The sequence below is a fragment of the Thermobia domestica genome, chromosome 2 (genome assembly GCF_964235325.1).
Source record: "Thermobia domestica chromosome 2, izTheDome1.hap1.1, whole genome shotgun sequence".
In the NCBI taxonomy this organism is placed as follows: domain Eukaryota; kingdom Metazoa; phylum Arthropoda; class Insecta; order Zygentoma; family Lepismatidae; genus Thermobia; species Thermobia domestica.
In genome coordinates, this window is record NC_137455.1 from 122053030 (window position 1) to 122072508 (window position 19479).

A 19479-nucleotide genomic window follows, 5' to 3' on the forward strand; every position below is an offset into this window, starting at 1 on the left:
TAATGAGAACATACCGTCTCTGGGTTTTCAGTAATCAAGACAATATTTAAATAACAGGTATGTTGAGTCAAAATCATAGTAAAACATACCGCCTCTGCTTTTTTTTTCACTTCAACACTGGATAGAACAATACCAGTTCAGTACTATACATAGACATAACTTGTAGTATCGGAACCTTCCAACTTTAGATCTCTTCCAACAAAGATTTCTGGTTGCGCGTCTAGGGAGAGTATTATCGCACTGGAAATTCGCTCCACTGGTTAACGTTCCATGTCGTTTTCCTTTAATGACATTAATTAAGTTTGTTAAATAACGCCCACTGATTGTCTTTTTGTTGGAACAGCCAGTGAAAAATTTTCCATTGCCATTCCAGAAAGCTGCCATCACCTTGCCCTTCGTTGGTTGGGCCTTGAACTTTTTGGGTGGAAGACTAAGGATGTCTGCCCTGTATACTTTGGAGTCTGCACTCAAGGATCAAAGTAGTGCACCCACGTCTCATCCAAAGTCACGAATATACGAAGAAACTACCTTGCCAGCCTTTGCACACGTAGTTCTGACAAGTCACTCAGCATATCCTCTTCTGGTAGTTTCATCATTTCAAGTATCTAACCTGTTGAAATGTCATGTGTCTCTGCTATACAACATGTGGTCACGCGTTGATTTGACAAAATAATATCATGCATTTTGATAATCATTTATTGTGCAGTCACAGCTATAGGTGGTCCATAATCATTAGGGTAGAGTGAAATATACTACGGAAAAAATCCTCACCTTCAAATAGTCGCCAATTAAAATTTAAAAAAAATGAAGAGCTGATTGAACTTATCTTCATGTGGGACACTGGAAGAAAAGAAACTCTTCTTGGATTCATAGTTCCTTTCGAAAGTGTATTTGTGTTTTATGAACCGATCTCTTGTTTTCTGGCCACAAATCGATGATGAGACTTCAACCAGTTTATATAAGTTCCTCTAAATCTTACTCGCTGACGTGGAGCGTACCTGATAGCTCGTTGCCTTGCTTTCAATTAATCACACCAGTATACTCATCTGATGAAAGCTTTAGCTTCGGGATATCAAACTGGTGTATCGAGGAGAATTTGCCGTGACCTTTTCAGGCCATCATGATATTTCGGGAGCCAAGTTCATGGATATGCTTTCATTCGTTCATTATCATAGCAATAGAACGTTCTCGGATTGGGGAAGTAACTAGTCCGTTGAGTTACATCGTGAATGGTGGTTCTATATTTTTCAGTAAGTATGTGCTTCTCTGAATAATCCCATGGAGGTGGTGAGTACCTTGAGTCGCATTGACAGGATGACGCATACACTTTCAAGGTGTATGCAGCTAGAATCACGAAATTAAAGAGTGGTTACTTTGTGTGTGTATATATATTTAAAGGTAATATTCGATTGGCTGTAGTGAGCCATCTGGAGTGAATCATTCTTCTGGGAGTTCTATTGGCCAAACTCGGAGGCAAATCTCCCAAAGATGCACAATTCTTGAATAGCTATTTTTGGTCTGGATTGAGGTGTGCCAACTTCAGTTCTGGCATAATTATTGGTATAGAATCGAATTTGACAATATCATATTGTTCACATGCTTGCAGAGCTTTACTGATTTCTCCTGAGTATTGCTTTGGTGCTGAAGTATTATCAACAGCTTAAAATAAATGCCGAAGAGGCAGCTCATTGGTGTAAAAGAGACACATGAATCAGTGCAACCCTGCTCTGCTTTGTAGTATCGTCTTGCGCTACCATTCCGAAGTTCTGCACAAGAGAAAATGTTATAATAGCAGCGGAAATGGTCTATATATACCAGTTCGATCACATGCAATCGTAAAACTTGGTAAGGATAATCGCATTTGACCTGATTTTAAAGTTGAAGGTTTCCTTGAAGGCTTCCAAGTTGAAGTTGAAGGATACCTTTCACTGATCGACTGTCTGACCTAATGAGAACCCTGATGTGTATATTTACATGATTATATTTAGATTTGTATGCATATTTTACCTTCATGTATTTAAGGATAATGCCATACAATTGTTCATTAGAATTCTTCTGGGATGTGTTCTTTTCATATTGTAATATACATACTAGCATAAGCATTATTTCATCATATCCTTCATGAATCCTTCTGATGTATATAGTAATTCTATTTATTATGTTGATGATACTTGTTTGAGTCATTTCCGAAGATCAGAACGAGCTTCGTGATCTTCATCACTATTTTTCATACTTGGCTTAATTTAGAATTGGAATCCAGAGCGCAGTCGTTGATTTTTCCATTTTTTTTTTTTCATTCTCTTTTCAGTTTTCTTACCTTTCTTCGTTTCATCTGTTTAATAGTCCGAACGTCCACTAAACTAATAATCATTTTCATTTCTCTAGTCCCGTAAGAAATTCCATTCATAGATAGGATTTTTTATTTTTATTTTTATTTTTATTTTTATTTTTATTTTTATTTTTATTTTTATTTTTATTTTTATTTTTATTTTTATTTTTATTTTTATTTTTATTTTTATTTATTTACTGGACATCTGTACTGCTTTAACTCGGCACATTGGCAAACGACTACATATATCGAAAAGGGTAATTCTAGATTTCCTTACAAAATCTTTCCTCTTTTTCTCAATTCCTTTCGTTAATTCCAAATGTATGACGAAATCCTGGTACAGATAACGCCAATTTGTAACGTAAGGTCCGCAGTTTGTATATTTATACAACCAAGGTTACTGATTTATCAAAATACTTCTAAACACCATTATGATATTACCTTTTTATTGTAGTACATAACAGTTAAACATTTACACACTTCTAGAAATTGTACATACAGTTTTCACAAGATGGATCCTTCATTTCTATATTATTTATTTTTTTCGTTGCTATGACAACTAAACTCACATCGTCCAATCACTATCATAACAAAATATCATCGCATAACAACAGAAAAATATTACTTCTATTTCTCTTTTTATATTCTTCTTCTTCCTTTTTTGAACAGCTTGTGCATATTTTAAAAGTACATTTTGCCCATAAATACAAATAAAGATGTTAAAAAAATACAAGTATTGTTGCAAATGTTTTATTTTTTTCGTTTTCTTTCTGTATTTTGATTTCATCAGCCTATTGATTTCTTGACGATTAACAACAGATATTGAGTCCGTGGTTCAAATGATCGCTTCTAAATCATTAGAGACAATTCTGCAGGCGTCTTTCGCGGAAGGATTCTTGTTATTTTCTTTTGCATTCATATCTTTCTGTATCCAAAAATAGTGTCTTAAAACATTTTCATATTCTGTGACATTACCTGAAACATCGAAAATGTTCTGAGAACGTTGAAAATAGTGGTTTTCTCTTCTAACAAAATTTTGTTAAGGTAAAATGTTTTAAAGGAAAGAATTATTAAGGTTTGATTCCTATTATATAGTTTATAATAAAGAAAAACTTTCTTCAGAGGTTAGATGATTGAACCTAAAGTTGATTGATGTATTACCCACATTTTTACAGTTTTTTTTTAAAACGTAATTTGGCACTTTAAAATTCAGTTATTTTCCTTTTCGTTTCACTCTAATAATCATGTTCATCTTCACAAGACTATCGTTCAAATTTAAATTCTGAATTTTACATTTTCACTAGGTCATAAGAAAGGTTAGAATCCTCAAGTGCCTGAAATTTATCAGCATATGTCTTTTGATTTGTTGTCTTATATTTTTTTTTAAAGTAAATGTTTTATCATTGCACGAATTTCCCCTCCACTATTATTTTCAGTTTGGAGATACCTTTCATTGATCAACCATCTGACCAAACGGGCACTTAATTAAAGTAATTATACTTAGACTTGTATGCATATTTTATCATCATGTATTTAAGAACAATGACTTACAATTGTTCATTAGAATTCTTCTGGGATGTATATTCTTTTCATTGTCTGCATATCAGATAAGATGCCGTATTTATTTGACAAATTGAGTGAAATTTGAGAAAGAAGGTAATTGCAAGTTGAGATTCTTTTTTTAGCTCTTATGATTTACCAATCATGTTTTAGTATAGATTACAGAAATCAAATGTATATCACACACATGATTTACAAATATGAATTAAACATTTCTCGAAAACAAGGGAAAAATAGATCGGATTACATTGTACTCAAGCCTACTACATATAGACTAATATTAATAATTGTTTAAATATAGTTTCTGTAATTTTAACTTAAGTGTAACTGATGTTTCTCTGAAAGATGTAGAAAATAACCTTATAAATTATAGAAGATACTCTACAAAACTTTATTTATTTATTTATTTATTATTCTGTAAATTAAATTACTTGTACATTTGTACAAAATAGTGTAGAATTCGTCAATACCTCAAACAGTACTTACAGCAAATATAATACTTCTGTTTCAACAACTTATAGCTGCTGAATTTTAAAGAAAATTACACATAAAATATTTTAATAATAATAATAATAATAATAATAATAATAATAATAATAATAATAATAATAATAATAATAATAATAATAATAATAATAATAATAATAATAATTTATTACATAACGTTTCAATTACTAAATATTTGTTTGTATTAAGCAATTTAGTTATTTTTCGAATTCATCGAGTCATGCTCAATTATTTTTCACACGGGGAGAATACTTGTATCAAATCTCTTTTAATATTACCTAACGATTCTATGTTAATTTTAAGTAGTTCAAATATGCACAATGAAGAAACTGTCATCGTATTCTGTAGTGCAAATAGTCTTATACAGTTGGTGGCTGGAATTTCTGTTAATTTATAATTATTTCTATTACACGATTTTGTTCTTTGAATATATTCTGAAGTTATGGCGAAGATCCTCAGAAAGAAATCCCATATTTAATATGATAATGTAATATGACATAGTACAGGTATAAAATAGATTGCAGATTAAGGATCGATACTATAGTTCATATTATGTACGTAGCTTAGGTTAACGTTTTGCTTAATATGTCTACATGCTCTTCCTATGATGAAAATTTATTGTTTAAACATAATATTTTGCTGTGTTAGTAAATTGACACACATCATGATTCATGGCTATCTGCTGTAGTTGGTATGCTGTTTTCTTGGTAAACGTTAGTAGATGTACTTGGTTTTATCGGGATTTAAGTTTAATTTGTTTGCGAAAAAATTGCATAAATAGGGATGTTGTAAGATTAATCCCTTCAGGACCATAAAAATTGTACGCAGGGAGAAAAAAAAATTGAGCTATTTAGGCTAAAGCTGACGTGTAGATTTCAAAGACCGTCATCGCAAGTTTATTAATTCAGCGGTTGCCTAGTTATGATTTTAGTCAAATATGTCCCTATGGTCAATAAGGGATTTTTAAAAACAAATAAGCATAAACATCTCTATTTATGGTAAATTTCTTTTTAAACTCCTGTGGATTGTGTTAACAATTAGTAATATTTGTTTATTGTCAAAAGAAGTGTTTTCTATATACTTCATGAATCCATAAGTAGTTGGCAATAGTTATACATAACTAGAGGCTGACTACAAAACTATTATAGAGCATACTCAAGCTTACTTAGCTAGTTTTTGTATCTTTAACAGCCCATATACAAAAATTGAAACATTTTAAATGATTCAGTACAATTTTAGGACAGTTTAAATAAATGAAACATATGTCTCTTGATCCTGAAGGGTTTAGCAGTTTGTTGATCTTTGATTGAATTCAAGTGTATAACACAGACTTTAAATTATTTCTTCTCGACATAATTTCATCTTAGTTTCTTACCCATTGAATAACATATAAATGTCAATTCACTTAGAATATGTCAGATTTTTACAATTAATGTATATTTATAAGCTCTTTTGTATTATTATTAATTTCAGAATCATCTGTGATACAACATTTAACAGCTAATTTATACCTTCACCCGATGCTTGCTAATGGAATGAGTATTCAGATCTATAACTTTCCAGATGTGCCTGAGCAGCAGTTTGCAGAACAGCTAACAAGAATGGATATGGTAACTTACTTATTTACTTGATTTAACGTACTAGGAGCATTCGTGGGACAGTATGTAAATTAAAATAAATAAAAATACTATTTTATTATCAGTTATTTTTATTATTTATTATCAATTATATTTATTATGCATGTAAAACGTCAATTCTTAGAAAAATACACAAAATTTCAGGATGTATTCCACTGTTTCAAATTTCCAAGAGGCATTCTTTCAGTATTATTCATGCCTTCTTTCAGTGTTATATATGTCATTAAAGTTTGATTACGTATGATGTAAAATACCAGTGACATACAGTACAGTATTTACACGTTATCTTGTGTATCGTGTACAATGTTAATGATGGAAATTTTTTACTGTAAATCAGAATAATCTTTTAGATCATACACAGGGATTGTATGTTTCATACAATTGCTTTCCAGTTTTGTGTTCTTATATTTTATGGAGACCTGTAAGTAATTGTATATAGAACAATCTTCTTTAATATTAGAGAGTAGGTTTCCAGTTTTAACAAGAAAGAAAAGGGATAAACGAAGTTAATAATTATTTTGCTTACATACGTTTTATAGTTAAGTCATGAATTAAATGAATTGATTGCTATTTGTTAGCGTATTACTATTATTATTTTGTTCGAATTATGCGGAACATTTAGATTATCAAGATTAAATTTATTGAAATTGTACTGAATACATATTACATTACTAGTACCTTAGTTATGTATTGTATCGTGAACTATATCAGAAGGGGCTTAAACCAGTCACATTCTTGTATGTTGTAAGTGATAATTAAAAACACACGCTGTTCTTTAGCATTGAAAACGGAACAAAATAGAACTGTTCTGCTAGTTTCTGAAGGTCCAGGGTAAGTTTTTTAAATAATGTGTACATATAGTTAAAAAGAAATAGTAACACAACGCTATGTTATATATTAACTGTTATAATTGATCAGTTTGAAAATAAATTTACTTTAATAAAATGTGTAAAATTGTATCCGTATAATCTGAGTTGCGGATTATCTGAGATAGCCACAATATCAATCTAACTTGAATTATCGAGATTGTAATTGCTGTGTATTTTAATTCCAGGAACTGTTTAAAAAGCTAATTCCTCATCAATGTCTGGGAGCAATTTGGTCCAGACGCGATAAGAATCGAAGTCAAGAAGCAGCAACTGTTTTGGCAACTGTAAATCAATTCAATGCGGTATCTTTTCGTGTTATTAGTACAGTTCTCATGGATCCAGATGTTCGACCGTTGGAAAGAGCAAAAATAATTTGTACGTGGATAGATATTGCTCAGGTAATTAGCATTTTTTCATTTTATTTATAAGTTATTTATCTAACTCTTCTTCAAGTCTTAATCTAATTGCTTCAACTCTGATGTATTAAGTTGTGTGACGAGTCAATAATACTTCAGAAAGAATGACAGCAATAAAGGACCAATTTTAAGCGAAGCATTTGTTTTATAACAATAAAAGTATAAGTATTTACTTCAAAACTACAATACTGGCATATACATTCAATATATCTTTCAGGTAAGACTGCCAACTTGTTTTAATATATAAAATATGGAAGACTTTGTTATAAGCTTCCAACAATAATGAATGACTAAAAAAGTGCTCAAATTCAAAACATTATATTACTCAAAACAGGTATAAAATGATTCTAGAGTGCAGATATTTTTTTATTAAAGCTCTTAACTTGAACTTTGGTTGTTCTTTACATAATACACAAATTCTCTGCAAGCGTTGTCAAAAATTCATACTGATTTGTAGCTGAGGTTCCATTCAATCTAAATTACATTGGTTCCTATTGTAAGACCTATCGTTGGTGCAAGAAAAAAAAAAAAAAAAACTGTGTGAGCATTAAATGTTGGAATACTCAGAACAAGAATTTTGTTAAGCTCCTGGGGCTTAATTCTTTTCTCTTTTGCCCTGTCATTACAAATATCCATTCCAGTACCTTAGGCAAATAATTTTTTCTTAATTAAATTTGAATACATTGAATACAATTTTGCTGTATACCAAAGACACAGGTATGCTAATCTTAAAATAAGTATTCTTGGAGTGTCAGAGCCGCACATCGTGAGCTCAGCGAAACAACTGAATGCTATTGTAAATAGTTTGCAATGCCCAGAGCCCTTAATTGAAATAGAGAAACTCAGCATTGCTCCAATGCTCGGTGATATAGAAATCTGATAGTTACACACGATTGCGAATGGTCATAGAAATTACTCAGTCTGCGAATGATTGTATTCACTGGCGGATCCACGTGGGGGGCGGAGGGGGCGACCGCCCCCCCCAAAGGTGTGTTTTTTTTTTTTTTTTTACTTTCAGCATTTATTCTTGAGAAATATAAATATGGTCTTCTCCCTACCGATCCAATCTGTGTGACAAGCCTAGCAGAGTCTAATCAAAATGTGTGGTACTTAATAGTATTTAAAGTTGAATCTGAACCACTATAGTGCGTTCAATGCATACTCACTGGGAATCAAACCACAGAACCTCATGCATCAAAGATCAAAGGTAGTTTTGCTAGGTACTAGATCAACAAAGAGAGCAGTGACTCTTGGGGTTCAACACGGGAACATTAGGAAGGGATCAGGTATTCATTGTGGCTTTTAATGGCATTTCATCTTTCCTTGGGAAATAACATAAGCCAGCTGTTATTGTAATTCATTATAAAAGACGAAGTCCTGAGTGAATAAATAATTTTCACACAGGCCAAACCGCTTAAGCTAGAAACTTGAAATTCGGACAGTAGAAAAGATTTGTGACGTAGGGTATCACTAGAAAGGATTTTTTGGAAATTCGAAGAAAGGAAGGGGCGATGGAGTGGAAATTATTTTAATAAGGTGGCCATCTCTCCGAATCCCTTAAGGTTAGAGACTTGAAATTTGATATTTATATCATTTAAAATTATTTGACACACGTTTCAACGTTTTTTTGATATTCTAATAAAATGGGGGGGGGGGAGAGGTGGGAAGAAAAGGGACGGGGATTACAATTATTATAATATGATATCAATATCTAAGAATCTTTGAAGGTTAGAAACACGAAATTTGCCAGGAACAAGAAAGGACGTAGATTTGATTTTGTGCTGTAATTTTTACAGAGATGAACTACAAGGTGACTAAGACCGTTCTGTGGGTTTCCGCCCGTTGTGGTTTTTGCCCATAATTATTTTCAACTTGTGGGTACTCCCCGAAAGTGATGAGTCTGAGTCTACAGTTGAACTCCTTGGATGTATCTGAATCGCAAAGAAAATCAAGAAAGATGAACGAACTTTTCTAAATTTTTAAATGAAACAAAAGGGCACAACTACAATCGTAAAAAAAAAAAAAAAAAAAAAAAAAGTGTTTATATAGTATATTTTTAATAAACAGTTATATATTATGCATATGATATTTGTTTTGTTTGTTTAACGTCCAACGATTGTGCCAGGACGGCTAAAGGAGAAGTGGACCTACTGATTATAATGGAATCCGAACCACTTTTTTTTCGTTTAACTGTACTCCCACCGGGAATCGAACCCGGGACCACGTGCACCAAAGGTAAGCGTGTTAGTCATTAGGCCAAACGGGGTTCATATTATGTCTGAGATGAAAGAAAACCAAGTTATACGTACTTTATTCTCCATTGGTAATTTCGTTAAAAGGTGAATTTTTTCAATATTCAATTTTAATTTACATTTTTTCAAATATCTGATATTGTCAAATAATATCACCAGTCGGTATGTTAAAAGAAGTATGGTTTGTGCGCAGTAATGAACGGAAACATCATTTTGGTTTTACATTTCTGATCTTTCGTTCATTTTATTGTAGGCTTTGATAATGCTTTTTACTATTTATGCATTATAATGGCTTATGTTGTGATTCTATATAATTTTAATTCATATTTTAATTCATGTAAAATTTATACACATTTCGTTCTAGATCCGACAAAATTTCTTTTGAGTTTGTGTAAGTGAAAGTTTAGTATTGATATTTTTGTTATTACATTATTTACAGTACTTTATTGAATAAATTATGCACTTACCTTCGTAGTAACTAGCAATTTATATGGTTAAGGAGTTCTGCAATATATTATATTTATATAGGATTTATATTCACAATTCATTTCTTTATATGTTACTGCTGTAGTTTGACTTCAAACCGTCGCTCTGGGTTCCTGTTAGTAGTATAATAGTGTTTAAATGCAGTGATGATTAGTATTATGCATTCGAAAGTGTATCCATTTCATTCTCCTGTACTTGATCTGTGCCCTTGTGTGAGCAGGCTAGTTCTTCTAAGGGAGAAACCATAACATTCTTATGTCGGGGAAAATCCACGGAATTCATGTTCGGGCAATCGCCAAGAGGAATAATCACGGTGCCAGTAATACATCCTTGGAGTTCAGTTTGAATATTATATTTTTTTTTTCTTTCTTTTCAATCTGCTGAATTATATCCTGATATAAATAGAAATGAAAGCAAATTGTAAAGATTGCTCCCCTATGTTTTGGCCCACTTGGAACATTGTGTACTATATACTACTGAACATCATTTTATAATTCATTATTGTATTATTTTTAAGCTACCAAGAAATGCATAGAAATATCATAATGTCTTTTGTAATTTGTGAACATTTTGTATTATTCTTTATGCTTGTATACCGTTATCTATTTTTGCATAGATCGATTCTTTTTTTTTTTTAACTGTTGTCCCGCTATTCTTATTCAAAATATAAATGATTAGACCAAATTGTACACTCTTTCGTTAAAATGAATGCCATCGTCAATACAGTATTTTGTTTTGTACAAGTACTGTGCAAGACAGCGCGTCTGATACATGGCTGTGACTAGTTGTGAAGTGAATCATGACACCGCCACGCCTCCGAAACGGAAGTGCATATTTAATTTAAATTTACGGAAAGAATATACTTTCATAAAAAAGAAAAAACTTTCAAATTCGGGTTCCTTTACACCCCCCCTTCAGCCCCGGATTCATTAGCGTCCCATTCTTGCAAATTAAAACTATGGTCACCTTGATTCTACACTCATTTTCCAGGAAGCGAACCGCCCCCTCCAAACGATCCTTCTGGATCCGCTAGTGATTGTATTCTCCATTTTTAAAACAAATTAATGTTTATATAAAGCAATTTCAATTTACATTACTTTTGTATATAGTTTAAATATATTTTCAGTCCTTTATATATATATATATAAAGGACTGAAAATATATGTAAACTATATACAAAAGTAATGTAAATTGAAATTGCTTTACTGTTATTAAAAGTCTGTTTTACTTGAAAGAATTGGTCGTTGCGCATTGATGCAACATGATTAGTGGCCACCACTGAACATACATATATAGGTAGGTAGGACATTTTGTCTTGACATGATGAGACTGCAACAAAGACTGTGGTACCATAGGAGTGCTTTTGAAAGTAAGAAATATGCTCATATATTTAAAATGTGATTATACACCCTTCTGAATTATGTAATGTATTGATTATACATTTAAAGATACATTGTATGTAAAAAGTATCTCTGTTTATCAAAGATAGGATGAAAATATCGTGAAATTATCTATATACATGAAATTGTATTTAGTGGGGTTAGTGTATTACGAACTTTTCAATAGTTTTTTTTTTTTTTTTTTTTTTTTTTGTAAAATAATATATACTTTTTGGAATCTAACAAACAGTTTGATTCTTTTTCAGGAATTGAGAGTTCTCAAAAACTTTTCTTCTCTGAAAGCTATTATTTCGGGATTGCAGTCAAATCCAATTTATAGGCTTCAACGAGTATGGCAAGCTTTACCGAGGGAAAAGGTATGTTTTGGTTTATAAAACACATTTAGACTTCTTGTGCTGACTAAAAATGGGAATGATGGTATGTTTGTTTATTTCTTATAAGACTCTTTTAAGATTTATTACTTGTTAAAAATCCTAACGATATTCTGAAATTTAGTGTTGGCTAAATTTAATGTTAATTATTAATTGCTTATGGCTATTATTAATTGTATTTCTGTGTATATGTTACTGAATACTATCTAAATTGAAGTATAAATGAAATCATCATGTTTTATTGACTTAAAGGTATTTGTATTTTTTCTGAATTATTTATTATTAATTATTATTATTATTATTATTATTATTATTATTATTATTATTATTATTATTATTATTATTATTTATAGGTGGAATTATTTGAAGAATTAGCCAGAATCTTCAGTGAAGACAATAACCAATCTGCCCAGCGAGAACTTCTTATGAAGGAAGGAACTGCGAAATTCGCAGACACCGTGGGAGAAAATGATAGGCAATTGCAGAAGGTCATTCAGAAGCAGCTAAATAATAGCGGGGTAAGCATTTTAATCATTTATCAGAATTAATGAATGGAATTGGGAGAGTCTCGACTTAAATTTTCATATTTACTACAGCAATGTTAGAATCACAGCTGATTCTTTAACATTTTACTTCACTTCACGTAACTCTTCAGTCTTTGTTTAATATTTAAACTTCTCTTTCGTCGTAAGTTATTTTTATTAATCTTTTATCAAATTATTTGTGCTTCTGCATGACAAGCTCTTAAGCACCACAATCTCTGCATGTGAACTGAGCAACACCAAATATTGTAATTCATTAAGTTTGAGAAACATGTACTAACATACAGGCTCATGAAGAATCTTAGAAGCGAAGGAATTAACATATATATGGCATATGGAGTGGACACTGTTCTAGACCACATTTTGCTTCTTTAAGATTCTTCATTAAACACAATTATTTTTAAAAAAATCATTTTTAAACTCATGTTCACATTACTCGTCACATAATGTAACTGTGCGACTCATTTATAACCTCTGACTGATTATTACAAATCTAGTCGCTAGCATTTTACATACATATTACATGTTAGTTTCAATCGTTTTCGGAGCATAAACTTACGTTTATATGAAAACTAACTAACTAACTTACTAACTAACTCTATGGCTTATGGAACCCGGAGGTTCAATGCCGCGTTCACAAAAGCTCTCTACTGATTTCTGTCCTTAGCTAACTGCATCCAGTTTCTACTTTGTATTCCAATCTCTGCCAGATCCATCTTAATATTGTCCTCCCATCTGCGCCTAGGTCTTCCTAATGGTCGTTTTTCGATTGGTCTTCCAGTCAAGACTTTAAAAGCGTTTCTACTTTCTTCCATTCTAGCTACATGACCCGCCATCTAAGCCTCCTAGACTTGACGACCCTAACAATGTTGGGTAAACCGTATAAATTATGTAGTTCCTCGTTATGAAGTTTCCACCATTCCCCATTCCCGTTCCTCTTGGGTCCGAATATTCGTCTCAGCATCTTGTTCTCAAATACTTTCAGTCTATGTTCTTCCCTCAGAGTAAGCGACACCATGTTTCGCAATCATACAGAACAACAGGCATGATTATCGTTTCGTATAATTTAAGCTTCAAATTCCTCGACAGAATTCGCGACGACAAGAGATTTTGAACCGAATAGTAACACGAACTCCCTGCTTTTAGTCGACATTTAATTTCTTCGTGAATATGATTTTCGTCTGTTAATACTGATCGTAGATGTTTGAAAGTATCCACTTTATCAAAAGTATTATTTAATATTTTAACGCATTCATATTACGGTCCCGACGCACTCCCATGTATTTAGTTTTCTTTGCATTTACTTCTAAACCCATGTCCCTGCAAGCGCTTAATAAGATCTCTGCATTTCTTTCTATTGCTCTTCTATCATCCCTATTAAATTTACATCATCAGCGTATGCCATAACCTGGTGAATACTGTTCAACTCTAGGACCTGGGTGCTATCTTTGATTTTCCTTATAGCGTATTCCAGAACAAAGTTGAATAACAATGGCGACAACGCATCTCCTTGTTTCAGGCCATTTTCGACGTGAAAGCTCGTGGATGAAAATTTTCCTACCCGGACTTTACTTTGGGATTCATTTAAACATATCTTAATTAATCTAATTAGCTTTCTCGGTATTCCAAGTTCTGTAAAAACGTTGTATAATGTTTCTCTCCTAACCGAGTCGTACGCCTTCCTAAAATCAATAAATAGTTGATGTACCGGGGTATTGTACATCAATACTTAGAATTAACAGTTACACGTAGTTGAAACAACCTTAGGCACAACTGTTTGAAATGCTCTTGAATGTGGAAACCAAATTCTTGTAATAAACAGTAATCTTGAGATGTGATGATTAGGAATATGGCAATACTTCTGGTCTTATGTTAACGTGTATTAATTTGGCCCTGGTCAGCGGAGTCGCCATCCTTGCATGAAGTCACGTGGGAAATCTAATCAGAAGGTCTTCAGATTCAAATTTGGATAAAATCGCATAATATGAAGTTATTGTACATTAGAATAAATGAAAAATACATATTCACAAAACAATCATTTATATTCTAATTCAAAATTTAGGCACATGGTTTAAATCCAAGACAAATATAAAACAAATAAAAATGCGATACATATGCAGCTGTTATATCGTTCATTGCAAAATACTCTACATAAAATAATAACAGAATTCCGTATACTTCAATATTTCCGTGACTTTTTTATATACACACATTCCATCTCATCTATAATATTTATTATTATTATTATTATTATTATTATTATTATTATTATTATTATTATTATTATTATTATTATTATTATTATTATTATTATTATTTGTAAAACTAATATTCCTTTCCGCCACATTATAAATAATATTTCTCTTTTTCGTCTTAAATATTCATCATCATCATAATTATTCATTGTATTATTTATTTTCTTACTCATATACATATAAATCTTTTATTCATTATATATCTTTCGTTTATATTGTCTTACTCTTTAATACCTCTGTTTAATATTAAATAGCATAAGCAACTTTTGGGCGGATTAATGTACTCCATTAAAATTAATAATAACAACTTCTGGATTAAAACACGTATATTAGTTTGATATTATTTTTGTGTTGTAAATCATCTGTTATTACAGAAAACAATGCAAGCATTAAGTTGATATGAATGTTTAATGTAAAATTTGCAGTAATAAAATCCAAATAATGAAACTTAAATACATGAAGATTTGGAAAATTGTTTGACTTTAAATAATTTTTATATTCAATCACTCCATTTATATTAATCGTGGCAGCATATTTGCGGAGAAAAGGGAGAGGGAAGTCTCTCCCGACCTAAATTTTAAATTAGTGCTGCATTTTGTATTTCATTACTACTACTCCACAAAACTGACTTTTCTCTATTTACTAAAATTACCTGCGGTATTTAATTCCTTTTCAGCACTTCTCAAATGATTTTTCGTTACCTATATTCTTCAATCACTTTCCACTTATGAATTCTTGAACCATTTCAAAGAATTTACATATTAGTATATTTTGTTTATTTATTAAATACGGTTAGAAAACATTTTAATTAAGAATTATATCTTCTGATTCGCCGATGTCTACATTGCCACATAGAAAATTTAGTATACCTGTAATGTGGTGCTGATGCACAATAGCGGGGCATTACATGTTCACTCATGTTATTTACAATTTAAAATATTTCACTTCTTTGTATTGTACATAGCGTTTAGTTGTAACTAAAATTGTTTTATTTATGCACAACTGTTGCCTCCAAATTTTGAGCTAGTATGTATAGGTGTTCAGGTGATCACCAATTGTAAGGAAATGATTGTTATCATTAGTGATTTATTTTAAGAGGAATTAGTAATTATAATAATACATTAAAAATAACATTTAACAATCTTTATGAACCCATTATTCTTCAATTAGTGTATGCCAGTTGATGGCAACAGGACTGGTTATCGAAACCATATCAGAAAAGTAATAATCCGATTAGCGATTAATGTTTGTGGTTGTCAAACGTAACAAAAACGTGCAACGCTTTATGTTTTTTTCAGTAGTAGTATATTTATTACTATCATTCAAACGTTGAGAGAGAATTGACCCAAGAATTTCTCTGAAACGATGTGTATTTTCCTACTTTAAATATGTTTTATTTGTGTAATTTCTTTTTGTGCTCATATTTCTGATGCTAGTAATAAAATAATGTAATTTTCCTAACTAAACCTAGCCTAATTTCAATAAAACTTAAATTTGATTCCCAGTCGTATAAAGTAAATCTACACACTTTCTATATCTATTTTATTTATTTATTTAGTTTCGCATTGCGGAAAGCTTGGACGATGGATAATACATTTCTTCCAACCCTGAATTTAAACTAGTTTAACGAACATATTGGAAAATAAAAATTAGGTTGGGAAAGATGCATATCAGGTAGTCTGAAAAGTATTGGAGCCTTTTTTTTGTGCACGAGATGGCGTTAGTATCCTATATCTCAAGGCATATAAATTGCAGCATTTCAGACCTAACGTCATTTTACAGCTGATAGTTGAAGCTTGTAGATGTGAACAAAGTGTTGGATTCCTCATAATCAGACGTAAAGTATTGCGAAGTGAAAATGAGTAAACTTTCCACAAAATTGCGCCACATTTTACATTTTTTTTCTCGATAAAAGCGCAGATGCTGTTCAAGCCCGTGAAGAAATTTTTGCTGTTTATGGGCAAAATACGTTATCAAAAGTAAATCCAAAAGATGGTTCAGTCGCTTTCATTCTGGAAATTTCGATGTTCAAAATGAACCATGCAGTGGGCGACCAAGCACAACAAAATTGGATGATATCCTGGTAAAAGTTGAGCAAGACCAGCATGACATGACAAACAAACTCGAGCCGTTTCAGAAGACGTTGATCACGACTATAACCTACGACAGCAATCTGCATGAAAGACCGTGCCGAAAAGAGAGAAGAAGCTCCATACCCCCACTGACGTCGAAGAAGGCTATGCTGGGCGTTTGGTGGGATTGGAAGGGCATCGTGCATAACAAGTTGCTGCCACCGGGCAGAACAATAGGTTCGGACTGGAACTGGTCAACAGAAAGAGTGTTATGTACGCTGACAACGCCAAACCGTATACATCTTTCAGGATCCGTAGAAATGAAGATATCTTGACTGGGAGGTTTTAATTCACCTACGTATAGTCCAAACCTGCCATCGTCAGATTATAATTTGTTTCGGTCTCTGTAGAACTTTCTGAATGCTGTTATGTTAGTTTGAAAAGAAGTCTGTAAAACCTTTTTTTTTTTTTTTTTTTTTTATTTTTAACCATAACTACAGAAGTTCTATGTTGACGAAATTATGGTGTTACCGGAAAAATGTCAAAAGGTCATCGAACAAAATGGTGTATATTTGGTTTCATAATATTATTTCAAATTACAATAAATAAGTTCTCAATTTTGACCTCTGAAGGCTCATTACTTTTTAGACAATCTGATATTTAAAAAAAGTAACTTTTATTAAAGGTTTGGTTATAAGAAGGCAATAAAGTAAATTGTCATTCCAAAGTTTCAATAAAACTGGGATAATGTACAAAAAAGATGGGTATAGGCACCTACATATTTGAAATGTTGGCTGGGAATGGATGTGAAACGGCAATAATGTGAAACAAGATTTAAATCTATAAGATATTTAGCGTACTAAAGATGTTTTAATTGCCGATCATGAAGTAAAAATTAGTTAATTAATTATTAACTGTAATGGAACAGCCACATTAAATCTATTTTTACCTTACTGTTTTTGTCACATCTTGTTCCTGCTAATAAATTCCTTTTTGAGAAGCTGACGGATAAGTCGCATCTTTTGTGCACTTTATATATATTTTAAAAAGAAAATATTTACACGTTGCTATTTTTTTTTTTTTTTGAATAAATTTATATTTTGAAAATTGAGGCACCTCCTCTTAAAGCTAATGAAAGAGTAAGACCCTTTGAGTTATAATTATTGGGGGGGATACCCCTTACTGTATAGGTTTGTGAGGCGAAAAGTGTTTTATCGGTGCTTTTGGGCATTGTTAAATTATATTTATTTCACTGAAACATTTAACGTATAATCACTTGTTTTGTTATTTACCTATATTAAACCAATAAATATGATCAAAGAAATGAAATAACAATTTTTCAGTGTTATAATGGTTTGAATAATAAATAATGCTTTAACAAAATGTTAAAAGTTTTCATTATTAACTGCACGCCCTCGTAATATAATATGAGAATGTAATGAGAGTTTAATAACCTTTTAGTTCGTTTGACTTTACACCCTATATATCAACTTCTAATGGCCCTGAAGCGTCTGGGCTGATTGTTTCTAGCAAGAAAACTCGACTGCTTTTGTGATTATCTTAGAATGTTCTTCTTAACTGCAATTTTTGTCCTGAATCTGTAGAATGTACATGTCTCTATATTGAATGTTACAGTAAATCTAGAAGCCTTCAAATGAACTTGTGTTTATAATATTATCCGTCGATTGTCCAAGATGCCTCTATCTTGATTTAATTTGGGTTCCTTAATTCTAGTGAAATAAGGTTCATAAATTGATCTTTCAATTGGCGAAGCAACCTTATGCAGGATTTTTACCTTGTTTATTTATGGTGTAGTTAGTTTTCCTTAAATATTTTGATAACCCTGATTGGTAATTTTATTCTTATATTAATAAATACAAGGCTTTAGCAACGTTTCCGTACAAATCATCATCATGATAATTTTCTTTTGAATTTTGAAACTTTAATGGTAATATTTTACCCTTTGACAGTAAAATGAAATTTTATTGTTTAAGATACATTGAGATTTTTAGGCATTTGAGTCTTTTTACTAGATTAATCTAACTTGAATTTAGCACTTGTTTTTGTTTCTTCAAAATAATGATGTTTATATTTTCTAATCCTTACAGACAATTAGTCATGGCACAATTCCTTATCTGGGAACATTTCTCACAGATCTGACAATGATTGACACAGCTATTCCGGACATGGTGGGAGATTGTCTCATCAACTTTGATAAAAGGAGGAAAGAATTCGAAGTGTTGGCTCAGGTTAGTTAGCTGAAAGAGCAACTAATTCAGAAATTATATTACGTTAGAATATAGCCAGAAGATATAAAGAATTATTTCGACGTTATATATATATACGTAGTTCGTGAAAGTAACGCTATAGACAATTGTTCTTAATTTTTCATATTACTTGCTTTCTAGCACTAATAAAAGATAAACGTATAATAGATAAAACGAAACATGTGTACGGTAAAATAAAAGACTCTTGTACATATAAGAGTTCTGCTGTGGAGGCATATATATAGCGTGGGTGGCACAGGGTTTTATTTTCGGATCCGGTGGAACACGGAATGTTTAATATTGCGGTGTAATTTGAAAGATATTTGTGACCTAGAAATTTAAAACATACGGCGATGGATTGAAATATCTACTTGGCCATACAGTCGAGTTGTCTGACCTCCCAAAGGATGAGTTATAGTTTCTGTGTCGGACAACCTACCAAAATAAATTGCGGACTCTTTCGATTGTCTATATAGTATTTTCAGAAAAACAAAAATAAATTGAGTTGTTAATAAA

The 19479-nt window shown here is 31.6% G+C and overlaps 1 protein-coding gene across 1 annotated transcript in view; it reads left to right on the top strand.

The window, feature by feature from the left end:
* Positions 1-19479, top strand: part of Rgl (Ral guanine nucleotide dissociation stimulator-like) — a 225841-nt gene that overhangs the window by 179373 nt on the left and 26989 nt on the right. The window contains exons 6-10 of the mRNA XM_081745578.1: positions 5870-6006; positions 7088-7300; positions 11702-11812; positions 12181-12345; positions 18805-18945. Of these exons, the coding sequence (XP_081601704.1) occupies positions 5870-6006; positions 7088-7300; positions 11702-11812; positions 12181-12345; positions 18805-18945 (767 nt within the window). The remainder of the gene's footprint in view (positions 1-5869; positions 6007-7087; positions 7301-11701; positions 11813-12180; positions 12346-18804; positions 18946-19479) is intronic.